The sequence below is a fragment of the Paramisgurnus dabryanus genome, chromosome 3 (assembly GCF_030506205.2).
Source record: "Paramisgurnus dabryanus chromosome 3, PD_genome_1.1, whole genome shotgun sequence".
NCBI lineage: Eukaryota > Metazoa > Chordata > Actinopteri > Cypriniformes > Cobitidae > Paramisgurnus > Paramisgurnus dabryanus.
In genome coordinates this window covers 27493885-27509571 of record NC_133339.1, presented here as the reverse complement: position 1 = coordinate 27509571, position 15687 = coordinate 27493885, and the positions used below count along the sequence as shown (strand labels likewise).

Genomic DNA, 15687 nt, shown 5'->3' with positions numbered 1-15687 from the left:
ATGTTAAATAATATACATTGATGAAAATATATTTTAGTGACTGAGGGTGAAGCACTGGCCCGATCGGGCAAGTGACAATACTTTTTACTGGCCCGAACGTCTCTCACGCTTGTCCTGGGCCACCGGGCAGTCCTTTATGTTGAGCCCTGGACTGTAATGTTTGTTGACTAATAGCAATTAATGGAACAAATAAGTTTCAGTGAGCTTACTTGGAAACTTTGTCCATCTGTCCCGTCTCCCTGTGGAAACAAAATTAATTAATTAAGCCAGATTATTTTTACCTTGACATATTGTTAAAGGGTTAGTTCACCCATACCCATAAGATCTTTGTTCATCTTTAGAACACAAATTAAGATATTTTTGCCAAAAACAATGATATTACTTTTTGTGTGCCAAAATATGGAAAAAACGTAACTGGCACTGCATTCGTTCCAGTAGAGTAGGAGAGATCCTATAAAATAAGACCTTTATTCCTCATCTGGGATCGTTTGAAGCTCTTTGAAGCTGCGCTGAAACTGTAATTTTTACTTTCACTGAAGTAAAATCCTGAAATGTTTTCATCAAAAACCTTAATTTCTCTTTGACTGAAGAAAGAAAGTCATGAACATCTTGGATGACATGGGGGGGGGGTGTAAATTATAAGTAATTTTTCCATTCAGAAGTGAACTAATCCTTTAAGACGTAACAAAGTGTCGTTTACTGAAATCATGTGATTTTGATGCTCTGAACCACTGATTTGTAACAAATGATTCTTAAAGCTTCAGAGCTTCATGATGCATCACTAGATATTGTGAAATAAAGTAGCTATTTTGTTATTTTTGGCTCACAAAATCATTCTTGTTGCTTTCAAATTTTAAGTTGAACCACTGTAGTCACATTAACTGTTTTATGTTTTTAGTAGCTTTCTGGGCATTGAAAAATGGAGTGTTATTGCTGGCTATGCAGGCCTCACTTATCATTTGGATTTCATCAAAAATCTCTTAATGTGTGTTCTAAAGATGAACAAAGGTCGTATGGGTGTGGAACGACATGAAGGTTAAAGCGTAACTAACCCCCTGGTCAGAGCCTGACTCCACCCACTGGCAATATTTGAAAAATGCAAGAAAAGTGGGCAGATCCCAACGGAGCTAGAGGGGACCAGAGTCGTATAATAAGAGAGTTACGACACTCACATAGACGTCCGTTGTAAGAATGGAATGCGGAAGTAACAACGTGTCATGGAGTGACGCATAGTTCCAAACGCAGCACTAAAGCCCATTCATTTCAATGGCACCTGCTGGTAAATCGATGAAATTACCGTTTCTCTTTACATTTTATGACATTTTATGAATATAGTCAACAGTGATATTTTATGAACTCTGCTGTAGGTAATGATTATCGTTAATAATAACTAGTAAAATTTTTATATTTTAATGAGTTGTGTATAATGTGTGAATAATATAGATTTTATGGTTTAATATTTTATTACTGGTGGCCATCTACTTTACACTTATCTTTTTTATCTATTACGAGTAACACTAGGGGGCAACAGCGACAAGCTAAATGCCTTATAAGAAAGTCACACTGCTTCACAATGCTGCTATGTGTTTCAATGTGTTTGGTAAGTAATATGGGTGATGTATCCTAGAAAATCATGTATAATTATATTAACATTTAAAGGAATAGTCTACTCATTTTCAATATTAAAATATGTTATTACCTTAACTAAGAACTGTTGAATCATCCCTCTATCATCTGTGTGTGTGCACGTAAGCGCTGGAGCGCGCTGCGACGCTACAATAGCATTTAGCTTAGCCCCATTCATTCAATGCTGCCATTTAGAGATAAAGTTAGAAGTGACCAAACACATCAACGTTTTTCCTATTTAAGACGAGTAGTTATACGAGCAAGTTTGGTGGTACAAAATAAAACGTAGCGCTTTTCTAAGCGGATTTAAAAGAGGAACTATATTTTATGGCGTAATAGCACTTTTGGGAGTACTTCGACTCGCCTGAAAAGTCCGCTCCCCTTCTCACTCTCATAATGGGAGAGGGAGGGTGTTACTGCGCCAAGTCGAAGTACTCCCAAAAGTGCTATTACGCCATAAAATATAGTTACTCTTTTAAATCCGCTTAGAAAAGCGCTATGTTTTATTTTGTACCACCAAACTTGCTCGTATAACTACTCGTCTTAAATAGGAAAAACGTTGATGTGTTTGGTCACTTCTAACTTTATCTCTAAATGGCAGCATTGAATGAATGGGGCTAAGCTAAATGCTATCGTAGCGTCGCAGCGCGCTCCAGCGCTTACGTGCACACACACAGATGATAGAGGGATGATTCAACAGTTCTTAGTTAAGGTAATAACATATTTTAATATTGAAAATGAGTAGACTATTCCTTTAATGTGTACTATAAATACAATTAAATATGAATTTAGTGTGCTTCTGTTATGTTTCACTGTTACAAATAACCGTGTTGGCGATCTTTTTTGTGATTTTAATATAGTAAAAGTGTAGGAATTATGTTTTTAGCAGATTGATAGCCATTTATATAGCCATATTTTTGCTACAAAATTAAAAGATAAACTGTGTTGCTGTAGTTGGTAGGCTATACATAACCACAGTTATCTTTGGGTCACCATTAACTGTTTATCTTTATTAACTGATTACGTCACGAGGCATTTTTTGGACCCAGCATCCAATAGGAAAATTCAACTGCAGTAGCCACCGTTCAACCTGAACAGGGCAGACGTTTTTACACCATATATTGTAGTTTTGAAACACTTCATATCCAAATGTCAAAAAACTTACTAATGAACAGCACTAATAAAGCCTGATTCTTACAAAGCATTAACTAAAAAAAGTTGGTTTAGGGTTTAGTTACTCCTTAATTAATTACATTATTTTCATTTTTGGTGTGAACTAACCCTTCAATGTAAATAACTTAAGGTTACTCACCTCAACAATCTGTTTGTCAGCCGTGAGTGAGATGTCATGTACACTGTGGTTGTGCTCTCTGTACCACTTCGTACTTTTAGGAACAGGTACAGAATAATCGGAAAGGTATCGCTTGTACCGTCGTCCAGATGACATTTTGTAAAAGAAAACTTAAATTAACGGTTATCAACCATTACCAGCTTTTGCAGCGTGAGAAGAGAACTTGCATTCAACAGCGCTTAGCTGTCTCGCGATATGCGGTGCGCGCCAAAATCCGCGGGATCATGACGTTTCGCACGCTCGCGCCAGTCCAGTCCGCCGGTTTGCATGGTCTCTTCAGTAAACGGAACTTTCAGAAGAAGTTGGAAAGGATGACAAACGCGAAATATGCTCTTTTTGACTTCCCTAATGAAGGTACGGTTGAAATTGGGGAGCTTTCATGGGTTGAAGGCGATATAAAACCAAACGACCCTTTGCAAATGTATGTAGTTAACTGGCCAAAAGGGCGGAAGAATATACCCTGTCCAGCCAGAATCTTAGCAATGAATGGTAAGTCTTGTGTTAATCTTTTACTACCCTTAATAAATGTAACCACACTTTTACTACAAATAAAACCAAAAACATGACTAATGTTACTTCGTTAGGTAAAACTTCTAAGTTGTAGCCATCACTCCATATACGGTAATCTACGTCACACATTAGCTTGTGTTTCCCAAACACTGTGCCGCATTTTACTGTCGTGACCACTGATCTATATAAATGACTGGATTGCGCATGACGTCACACTTGTGAAGCCACCGCGCCGCCATGTTGGTATACCCAAACGTTCTATTAAATCAATGGACGTTATCAGATTTTAATGATAAAACATCACTTTACTCGTCTTCGTTTTTATATGTGAACTAACCCTGTACATTATTACAACACAAACGTCCAAAGCATGTAAATAGTTATTTACTGAAAGTTGTACATTTTGCGTTTTAATCAGTTATTATACATTCATCTTTATTACAGTATCAGATCAGCAGACAGACCGCAGCATATTTAGTATTAATGACAATAAACGTGCTCATTCTGAAATCTATATAAATAATCATGCTTTGTACCGTATGTGCATGCAATACTTTGCTAGTTTTAAATTCTAAACTTACAAGTTACCTAAACTTATTTAGAGAAATAACGCTGACCGTCTCAGTGTAGCTGAATGTCAAAAAAACTTTATTTATACCCGTGTCATTAACAAATGCAACAGACACACTCATCTTAACGGTTTTTTATAAATCCATTATCCTGCCCGATTAAAACATAAACATTGCAAATAACACCAGAATTAACAAAAAATTAACGTACACATATCCAAAAAAATAACATTGTGTAACTGATACGCTGTAAAGGGGGTAAATTTTGATCATGATTTTGAATGGAAGTCAATGACGCTCTCTGCCGGTTGGGTATACCAAGATGGCGGCTCGAACTCTGCGCTGGCTTCACGTCACGCAGTTACGTCAAGCGTTCTATGCGCAATCCAGTCATTTATATAGATCAGTGGTCGTGACAGCTGGCTGTCAGGTGCACAGACATCATATAGACCTTTTGCGTGTTTGCAAACAGAGATTACGTTTTTGTGGGCGGAGCCCAACTGGTGGCAGAAAGTGAATGTTTCTCAATAGCTGTATGAAGTGTTTTAGCGTTTAACTGTGATTTTTATGGATCCGGTGTTCTGTAGAAGTCTGTTTCCCCTATATTTCTCTTAAGTGTAATGTTTCTTATAACGTTTTCACCAAGTTACGTTTATTTTTTAAATAAATTAAAAGTTTAAATGGCTTGGCTACTAATTGTGTGCATGTATGTAACGTATATTTATTGTTCTTTATTGGTAAATCAATTATTTTTACAGTATGAATCGCTAAAGTACTTATAAGAGCATACTATCATGTATTCTGTATAATATAATTTATTAAATATTTCATAATTTTCCTGTTTTTAATTTCTTCGTTATTTACAGCCTACGTGTTTGTTCTAAAACTATTATGTTTACATACAAATTAATTTGTATAGGCCTGTTTATATATTTATTAGTAAACATCATAATTTAGAACAAACAGGAAGTAGACATAGGCTAAGATAGAAGGTAAAAAGAAATAATAGAAAATGAAAAAAAATACGAAAACTTTAATAAATGGTAATATTATTGATATTATGAACTCATTCAAATCTTTAATCTTTCTAAATAAATTATAAACGTAACGTGATAAAAACGCTATAAGAAACACATAGAGGGATCAGAATTCCACAGAACTCCGGATATCTTCTCTAATTTATTCTATTGTAATTATTAAAAGATTTCCAGATGATTTCATCACTCCAGTCTGTCCGGTTGAGGGCTTCTTGCAACCATGAACACCTACGTTTATCTTCAAATGGTGTCTTAGATGACGGTATACTATAAAAATGAAGCACATGGGAGTTTTAGTTACACAAACATGTTCTCAGGGCAGAAAGAAATATGATTGGTTCACAAAAATTACCAATGAAAATGGCAGAAAGAGCCGTGGAGACAATGTTGACAAGCGTAAGCTAACATGTTTTAGGGGGGATTTATTAAACATGGATGCAGAAAAAGTTTAGGAACTGTCCGAATATGTATAGATTCTACGCGACCGTGGCAGCTATTTTTGTCAATTAACTCTCGAGATTTTAACCAGGCTTTCCTAGAATTACTTTCGGGTGGTTTGGGGAACTTTGTCAAGGCTTATTGTCTAATGTAACCTATCGCTGGGCTAACTATGATTATCAATGTGGAATATTTTAAAAGACAATTTAAAGGATGGCACACACATCTATCGCTGTATGTTTGTTTAACATTTAAGCTAAACAATAGCGCGGTTGGCGACTTTTCACCTATAAAACAGAAACTTGCTGATTTGTACTAGATAAAACCAACACACCAGTAGATGCATATATTATTTTACCTTATATGAAGTGTGCACTGCAAACACGAGCATTATTTATGATCGTCTTCGTCCAGTCTGTACTCCGTATTGCAATCAACCTGAATTGTCGTCTTGATTTCTGTGAAGGAAAGTGCTGTTCCTTCTATTCTGGCAGCCAAAAACACAACATGATGACAATTTAAAGTAAAAACCTCAAACTTTTAGCACGCCGGGCCGGCTATGGGTTCCTACTTATGTTTTGCCTCCAGCTAGCCGTGACGATTAAGGGGTCTGTTTCTAATCGGCGTGCATCTTGCGGTGATCTGTTCTGCGCAGAATTTGCTTATCTCAAACAAGCCTATTCACATGTGACGCATAGCCACACTCACAACTTTGATGGTGTTTAATCATTAAAAAAAAATTCGCCCTACAGACAGACACAATATGTAAATGTATGGCTTTTATAATCATAACCAAACATAGCAATAATGACCTTATTAATTTCTGACTTAAGCTCAAGTTAAGTGTGCCATGGGATTTTTTACTTTTTTATAACTCCCTTGGCAAAAAAGACAGATTGAATGAAAACACTGCTGTAGCTACCTGCGAGTTCCCAATATCTCCTCTTATCTGTATGCAGATGATAGACAAATTTTGGTTGGAAAGATGGCCAAATGCATTGTCGGTGAAGAGATGTCAAGCACTGAGAATACTGGAAAAGGAAAAAGAAAAAAAAGAAGAAGTGTACTTTTATCAGACAGTGAGGAAGAGGTAGGTTTTGCTTGTTAGTAAGATATTTTAGTTCATCTTATCCATTTATGTTTTTGATTGGTATTTAGTATTAATAAATATGATTATAAACAATAGTTCAGTAATATTTTATCAGTTTTTGCACTAATGGTGGAAAAATACATAGATTGATTCCTTCTTAAACAGTACATTAATTGGTAGTATTAAGATTGTTAATTGTTTATCTAATTTTTAATTGGTTTTTAAAGGAAACACCCGAGCCCATTGATGAAAAAAAGAAAAAAAAGAAAAAACAGTCCACCAGCATGGATATTTTGAGGGAGCTCAAGAACAAAGGTATGCTTAAAGTATTTGCATTGCAGCCTCCCACAATTCACACCCATAATGTAAACTCCTGCTACACTAACCTAACCCAACCTAACCCTTAGGAACATTTCAAGGCAAGTTAAAAAATCCCACCAGCCATGAGCAAGGCCAACCAACAAATGTAAGTTGACAATAACCAAAAAACTTAAAGGGATAGTTAACCCAAAAAAGAAAATTACCCCAAGCTTTACTCACCCTTAAGCCATCTTAGGTGTATATGGCTCTCTTTTTTCAGATGAATAGAGTTGGAGTTGTATAGACAAATGTCCTGGATCTCCCAAGCTTTTATAATTACAGTGAATAGAGGATGAGATTTTAAACCCTAAAAAAAGAACATCTCTCCATTATAAAAATAATATATACGGCTCCAGCGGGTTAAACAAATAGGGCTGGACAACATACTCAATCTCCTCTTCTTTTATATCGAAATCCTCCAACATTTCTCTTTAAAATGTCTTGTTTTAGACATCTAATTCATGACTGTTGTTTTGTTTTGCTCTTTCCTTTGAGCTTCTGTATTCTTCATTACGTCATGCGTTTATGGATATGGATATTTTTCTTACACAAAAGCTCGCTTCACTTTACAAGGCCTTTATTATTTTATTTTAATATTTATTTTATTACAGATTTTATTATACTTTATTAACCCCCTGAAGATGTATGGATTACTTTTGTTATGAATGGTTGCACTTTTTTGGGCGTTTTCAAAATAATCTATTCTTTCTATTCACAACAATTATATCTATGATTGTGTTCATCAGAAAGAAGAAAATCATATACACCTAGGATGGCTTGAATGTGAGTAAATCATGGGGCAATTATGAAACTATGAAGTAAATTAATGCCAAATTGCTAGTCAAATTTTATAGGTTGTATTTTAAACAAAATTTATATTTTGGAAGTGAAATCTGAAAGGTAAATATTAACTATTTAATAATGAAAATGTGTGTGAAATATTTTGAATTGAAAAATACACAGCTTAAATATAAAACCATGTTGAATTTCGGCACATAAAAATACAAGCCTTAAAAATGCAATGCATCAAAATGGAAGTACAGTTAATGTAAAGCATTTCAATTAGTGCAATTCAACAAGGAAATTTAGCATTAATTTACTTTTCTAAGAACTAACTCTTTACTACAGAGTAATTTTGTGTCAAATCAACCAAATTTCAGAAACTTCCTCAGCTCAATTTGTTTTCTGCAGAAAGACAAACACGAATAGGTATAAAAGCCAAAATATGAAATGTCAATTTCCATACTCATGTATTCATTCATATGTATATTTTAGGGATGCACCGATCCGATATTCTGGATCGGTATCGGGCCCGATCCGGCATTTTTTGCTGGATCGGATATCGGACTAACAGGACCGATCCAATTCCGATACTGCGCGTTACTCATGGTTGTAACTGACAAGCGATTTAAACGACAAAGTTTTAAAAGCACCATTAACGTTTTTATGCACTATAATCAAAGTCATCTTACACTTAATAGCTTCATGTGAAGGAAGAATCGCACATTTAAAGATATTAAGTTCACAGAAACACTGTAATTTACTTGCAAACTGAGTTAATCCACTGGTGAAGTGGAAATTATTGGTTTTTATATTTAAAATTATATAATTATATTATAATATCAATTATACATTTAACATTGTGTGTGTGTGTTTGTGTCCGCGCATGTGTAATCTAAATAGTTCAAGAAAAATACAGTAGTATCGGATCGGCAGGTATCGGCCGATACTCAGAATTCGGGTATCGGAATCGGATCGAAGATGGAAAAAGTGGTATCGGTGCATCCATATACCATATTTACTGAGTAATCCACTGTTTTGTAAAGGATGGAAAAATTATAATAATCTTTCTGATTTTTTTTGTAGAGTAGTGTGTAGGTAGTAAAATCTATTCAATTGATGCCGAGTTCAGACTGTATGATTTTCAAAGTAGTCGGGTCACAGATCTTTTCATACTGCATGATTATCTGGGGTAGCGTTCAGTCACTGCTGTTTTCACACTGCACAACGGATCGGCGACAGGGGTTTTCACACGGGATGACTTTACCATAGGAAGAATCGCTGACAACTTTGTCCCGGTCCGCAAACTACGTCTCACAGCCAAACGCACGCGAGAAGTGACAAGGAAACAACGTGAGGTCGCGCGCGCGAGACCAGAGTTCTCATGTAACACTGCGGATTATTATCATTATTATTAAAAATGGTAGCCCGCAAGAAGCTTGCAATACAAACTGCATGTGCGCTCATTTGTAGCAAAGATAAAAGAAAAGAAGCCCCTTTGTTAACCAAATCCATGCTTGATATTATGGGCTGTAACTTCATAACTCCTCCCTGAACTTCCAACTGTCCTGTATGTTGCTCTCTCATTGGCTGTAGGTCATTGCCGATGTTATTGTCAGTCAAAACACATTTCACACGGCATGATTTTGAATCGCCGACTGGTCCAGAGATTCTCTCAGATCGCGTTCTTGATAATTCACACTGCGTGACTGTCACTCGCATGCACGAGCATCGATTTGCCTGTGATTTGGGCATTTGTCGGCGATTTCTCAAAACCTGTCGGTGAGTCAAAATCTGGGCTAAAATCGTGCAGTCTGAACTCGGCATTAGCCATCTTTGTTTTTGCAAAATATATGTCAACGTTGACAGTTTAAAAAAAATCATTAGTGTTTTTTGCAAAGACTTTAAAACATAATGGACAAAGCACCTCCACTCTTCAATTGTAGAAAAGTGAAGCCACCAGTGTCCAAATATGGCGCTGACATCTTGTGTTGATTTGGGACCTGAATCTGAGCAGTAGTGAGCATAGATACAGTTGGATGATCTAGGAACGCCCACGGGAACGCCCCGTAGCATGATGTGAATTTAGCCCGTGGGGTAAAACATTGCATTTGCGCCAATTGAAATACATGGACAGGCATGCAGAAGAGTTGCTGTGTCGTTTTCTGTACCTCCAATAAACTAACAAATTATAAATTGAAGTTCTATATCCCTCCTAAAAAACATTCAGGACCAGAAAGGCTACAAGAAATAAGGTGTGAGGAGTAGATCCCTGTATGATATAGTAGTGGGTGTTAAACTCATATTCCAAGCTAACACACAACGTTCTAGTTACGTAATTTATTGGTCATTTTTAGTAATTTCATGTCTTACCAGCTGGCAACGTAACTGTTATGTCCTAGGAAGGTCATTTCGTTACAGTACCAAATCACTACATCACCATATGGTCCACTAACGTCCTAACTTCGTACTACTGATCATTGTTTTACAAGTTAGTTTGGAGTGAAGCATACGTACAATTGGTAAGTCACAAGGTTTTATGGAGTTGTGCTTGTAGTATGCAACATATACTAAAGTTATTGAGTTGGCTGTTACCGCAGCTACGTTGATGACCTGGAGAACCAGATAACAAAATATGTCTTGAAACGAAACCTCCGGGCATCTGGTTGGGTCAATGACCCAGTTTTTAATTAAATAAGGGCAATAATAAGCTATTTCAGTTAATTTTGCAATGTACCGTTGCCGGGCGGCAGGCGTCAATGACTTGCAATATGACATTTTTGTCATTCAAATACACATGATGTTCGCAGTGCTTTCCCCCACGCCAACCATGCCCCCAACTATGACTAGATGCCGACTGTACCTATAAAGTGGAGTTGCGCTATCAAGGCCCTGCTCACACTCGCGCAGAATAGTTTGGTACAGTTTGCTGCAGAACAACTCATTAATGGAAAACAGTTATGGAAATGTGGAAGTTCTGCCTAATTTCATGTTTTTAAAGAAACACTGACAAAACTATACAAGTTGTAGGGCTGGACAACATGAAGATATATATAACATTGATAAAAGTGATTACTCGTATTTAAACCATACCTATATTGTAGTTATAAACATATTCACAGGCAGATGTTTTAAAAACCACTGCTTTCTCACATAAGAGTGAATTATAAATTCTTGAGCGATCAATATCAACCAATTCAGCACCACTGCCATGGAAAGCACCTGGTAACATCACACTTTAAAAAGATATACCTTAAGGTAAAGTTAGGTGAACACACCAAGAAAGTTCTATCTTCAATTAAGGTATACCTTTAGAGTTTTCGTAGCGCACACGTTATTGGGAAATCCAACCTATGGTGTTTAAAATAGATCACAGGTGAAAAATGTCAATTTGACCCCCACTACTTACTCCATAAATATACATCCATGACATTTAATATGTTGCTTTCATCACTATTTATGTTTGTCTTTCTACAGAAAAGTGTTCTTATATATCTATTATTTGTTACTTACCCTCATGTCGTTCCATACCCGTAAGACCTTTTATTCATCTTTGGAACACAAAGGTTTTTTTTATCCTCCATTCAGTGTCCAGAAAATTTGTAAAAACATGGTTAAAATTTTATGACATAACAAAACCAAAATAACGACTTAACTATTCAACAAATTTGTCTTTTTCCTATCATTCTCATATCCTATTTTCATTGCAGTTCTTTTAGGTTCTTTGTCAGAATGCAGACTCATTGTTGGCCGGCTCCTGCTTCAGCATCACACTCACGCATCTGTTCGGACATAAACACGGAAATGTAAATAGCATATGAGAATGGCAGGGGAGAGACAAATTTGTTGAAAAAGCTAGAGTTGATATTTTTGTTTTGTTTTTGTTCACAAAAAATTATTCTCGTCACTTTACAACATTAAAGGACAAGTTCGGTATTTTAGACTTAAAGCCCTGTTTTCAGATTGTTTATGGTGAAATAGAATGGTTTTGACTGAAATTTCGCCATTTGCGGGTGCCCTGAGAATTTTCGCGTGTTTGTGTTTCAGCTCAGACCTCTACAATGGGTTTAATGGTGCACTGGAACAATCCTTCCTAAAATGCATGAAACTTTCGTTTACAAAGACGTGAAACTCACCGAGTGGTCAGGGGTGTTCACTGGTATGCTCACACAAAAATCGCTCCAAAAGACGCATTCCAACAGGTTTTATCGTAGTTTTTACCAGCTCCATGGACTTGTATTAGATGTCCTGTGAGGTACGGTATTACTCCGCGCCGGGAACTTTGTTTCTATTCTTGCAATTGGCAAAGGCGGATTAGCGCCACCACCTGGGCTGGAGTGTCTATTATTCAAGCTCTAAGCGGAAGAATGTACGGGTGTGAGGCGTTTGGAAAAATAGGTCCACAAGTTAACACCGAATGCTAAAACAGCTGTTGGAAAGCATCTTTTGCAGCAATTTTTGTGTGAGCATATCAGTGAACACCCCTGACCACTCGGTGAGTTTCACGTCTTTGTAAACGAAAGTTTAATGCATTTTAGGAAGGATTGTTCCAGTGCACCATTAAACCCATTGTAGAGGTCTGAGCTGAAACACAAACACGCGAAAATTCTCAGGGCACCCGCAAATTTCGAAATTTCAGTCAAAACCATTCTATTTCACCATAAACAATCTGAAAACAGGGCTTTAAGTCTAAAATGCCGAACTTGTCCTTTAACATTGACCCACTGTAGTAACGTTGACTATTTTACTGATGTTGTACTACTTTTCCGGACACTGAATAATGGTAATTTTGTGCGTCCAATTGAGGATAAAAGAACTCGGATTTCATCAAAAATATCTTAATTTGTGTTCAGAAGATGAACACAAGGTCTTACAGGTGTTAAACGACAGTAATTAATGACAGAAATAAAATTTTGGGGTGAACCAACCCTTTTATGTATGCATATTGCATTTTTATTTTCTAGTGGAGTCCTCCTGTCACCTGTGAGCACTGTGTTCGTCTCCAGGAGGAGAACAGAAAGCTGCTGATTGAAAATATGGACTTGAGAGACAAGCTAAAAACATTGAAAAGTAAATGCTTATCACATTTTCGTCATGTCAAAATCCTTTAAGTTTGTCTTATAGAATTTTAGTTTATAGACATGTAATAATTTGCCTCAACGCGAAAAATAACCCACAATTTTTTCTGCAATAACTTTCAGATGTAAGTAATTGCCATCTATCATTTGTTTATAAATCAAAGTCACCATTAAGATCAAAATGGACAATTTTTGTTGTTTTATGTTTATTGTTAATGATTTATCCGTGCACATCATTATTTGTTTTAAATTGATTTGTCCTCGTCTTTTAAATTTTAATTTATAATTGTTGGGATAAAAAAATTTAAATAAAAAAACATAATTTGGTTTCATATTAAAGTAGCTTTACTGAATTAAAATTCTCCATGTCAATCACTCAGTGTCCCATTTAATTTCCAACTTTTCACAACTCTCTTCCAACTCATACAAGCATACTACAACAACTTCAATACGAATTGGCTCTCAATAAGACTTCTGCAGTTATCAACAGGTAGTTCATGAGCAAATTAATCCAGCTCAGGTTTGAAGGGTGCCTCCTTCAGACTACATTTATTAGGTTTTTTGAGCTGTATAATATGAGTTATTCAATTGCTGGAGGCATGCAGGTAAACATAGGACATTTGTGCTTCTTTTAACATTTTAAAAGGACCAAAGCTCTTTTTTTAGCTGTAAGAGTACCAACTATGTATTTTATGTTAATAAACAACAGTCCAGACCGGACTGAACCAGTATTCTCCTCAGTAATTTTGCTTTTGTTTCAAATAGTGTTACCAGGCATTGTGCAAAAGCTGGAGAGTCTTCTTCAATCAGAACTATCTGTGCTAGCTGGTCCCACTACAGCCAAGACAACTACTGAGGCTCCAAGTTTTTCTACATCAACAGACACTGGACCTGATCCTGAACCAGTATGGGCAAACATACCTTTTATCTTTCAAGCCTTAGGCCTAACTCACACATACTTCATTTGCAGTGCGTATGTGGCTTAAACCTTTTTTCCTTGTCCATGTTAACAAGCAAGAGTGTTCATATGTAAAGAGATCATCCTGCATTCTTTTATATATTACATATATAGACCATTTCAAAAGATGTACGGTAAACAACACTGGCCTAGAAACACTTCCTGTATTAGTATGTGGCTGTTTTTTTATTTCACATATATTATTATCTTTAAGATTATTGTTTAACTTTTTGATTCAGTTCTATATGTTCTGTTGTTTGTATTTTATCCCAACGTTTATCTAGTGTTAAAAAGCTGAAACAGGAAGTGCTTCTGGACCAGTGTTATTTACATCTTTTGAAATGGTCTATAGCCTATGTTTAAGTTTTTTGTCACTTGCTTGAGCCACCTATATAAAAATCTATACAAAAGTAATGAATTGGATAATTTTTAAATGTAGTGACAAATAAATGTTTGGTATACAAGCACAAATCAGTTTTACACTGCAAACATATCATATGTGGAAAGCACAGTGAGCCTGTTCTGCTTTCATGAATACATACTGCAATATGTACGGCATACGCATTGCCCACAAAGTATGTGTTTTGTAAGGAATAATTGACGACGGCCATTGAATTATAAGAAAATAATGCACACCCAAGGTGGTAATGCTGTTACACCCCGTCAATTATTATTCCGCTTATACCGAGGTTACCACAAACATTGCTCTGGTGCCTATTTTTAAGACATTTGACAAGTTAGGTGTGCGGTTATCAAAAAATAATGCATACCCACGGAACATTTCTCAACCAATCAGAATACAGCATTCAACAGAGCCGTGGTATAATGTCTGATAATGTGCAAACATAGATAGTAAGTGTAGAGGAACTAAATAATAATTCCAATAATCTATTTTCATCTAAGGTGATAACAAAAGCACTGATTGATAGATGTACTTCCCACAACCCACAAAAATTTGTGAATGAGTTGCTGCATGGACTTTATACAAGAGAATACATGGCAAGCCATTCAGTGACTGGGATCCAGTCATCAAAAGGCACTCCAGTTAAGCCGCCCATCCCTAAGAAGGACTTGGAGGAAATAACAAGTAAGAGTCAAAACTGTAAATGAGACAAATAATGGTGTTTTACCAGTAATTAATTAAATTATGGTTATGTGTTTGTGTTGTTTCAGGAGCTGCCAAGGCCAGATTTCCTTTTCTTCATGAAAGCAATGTCAGGTCAATGATTCGGCAAAAATTAAACAATTCAGCCAAGATTTTCATCAAAAATGAGCAATGAAAAAAAGTAATAAATGTTCTTAAGATGTTATTTGGTGTTATTTCATGGACTTTGGTATATATTTTGCCTTGTATGGCTACAACTATATAGCTGTACAAAAACAGTATAGTATTTACTAGAGAAATTTCAAATTTTCTATAGTAAGTTTACCATAAATTGCTATAGTATTTTAATACAGTTTACTTAGTATACAATGGTTCAAAAATACTATAGTATTTGCTAGAGTAATTTTACTTCATTTCCTATAGTTAGTTTACTATAAATTACTATAGTATTTTAATACAGTTTTCTGTAGTACATTTACTATAGTATGGTTCAAAAACCCTATAGTATTTACTAGAGTAATTTTACTTAAATTACTATAGTACTTTTAATACAGTTCACTGTAGTATCTTTATTGTAGTTTGGTTCAAAAAAACTATAGTATTTACTAGAGTAATTTTACTTCATTTCCTATAGTTAGTTTACTATAAATTACTATAGTACTTTTAATACAGTTTACTGTAGTATGGTTACTGTAGTAACATTTACTACAGTATGGTTCAAAACACTATAGTATTTACTAGAGTAATTTACTTCATTTTTTATAGTTAGATTACTATAAATTACT

The 15687-nt window shown here is 35.7% G+C and overlaps 2 protein-coding genes across 2 annotated transcripts in view; one reads left to right on the top strand and one right to left on the bottom strand.

Moving 5' to 3' along the window:
* Nucleotides 1–15687, bottom strand: part of saxo3 (stabilizer of axonemal microtubules 3) — a 29626-nt gene that overhangs the window by 12879 nt on the left and 1060 nt on the right. The gene's annotated exons all lie outside the window — the stretch shown is intronic.
* On the top strand, nucleotides 216–15077 carry LOC141279847 (BEN domain-containing protein 6-like). Its single transcript, XM_073814152.1, has 8 exons — nucleotides 216–1600; nucleotides 6491–6621; nucleotides 6849–6936; nucleotides 7029–7087; nucleotides 12726–12831; nucleotides 13605–13744; nucleotides 14701–14884; nucleotides 14971–15077. The coding sequence occupies exons 1-8, from the start codon at nucleotides 1543–1545 to the stop codon at nucleotides 15075–15077; spliced, it is 873 nt and encodes a 290-aa protein (XP_073670253.1). The 5' UTR covers nucleotides 216–1542.

What these genes read in the sequence shown, in the direction of transcription:
- LOC141279847 (XM_073814152.1), top strand. Translation starts at nt 1,543, where the DNA reads ATGCCTTATAAGAAAGTCACACTGCTTCACAATGCTGCTATGTGTTTC. An exon ending in TATGTGTTTCAATGTGTTTG is followed by an intron (nt 1,601 to 6,490) that starts GTAAGTAATATG and finishes ATCTGTATGCAG; the next exon opens with ATGATAGACAAATTTTGGTT. An exon ending in AGCAAGGCCAACCAACAAAT is followed by an intron (nt 7,088 to 12,725) that starts GTAAGTTGACAA and finishes TTTATTTTCTAG; the next exon opens with TGGAGTCCTCCTGTCACCTG.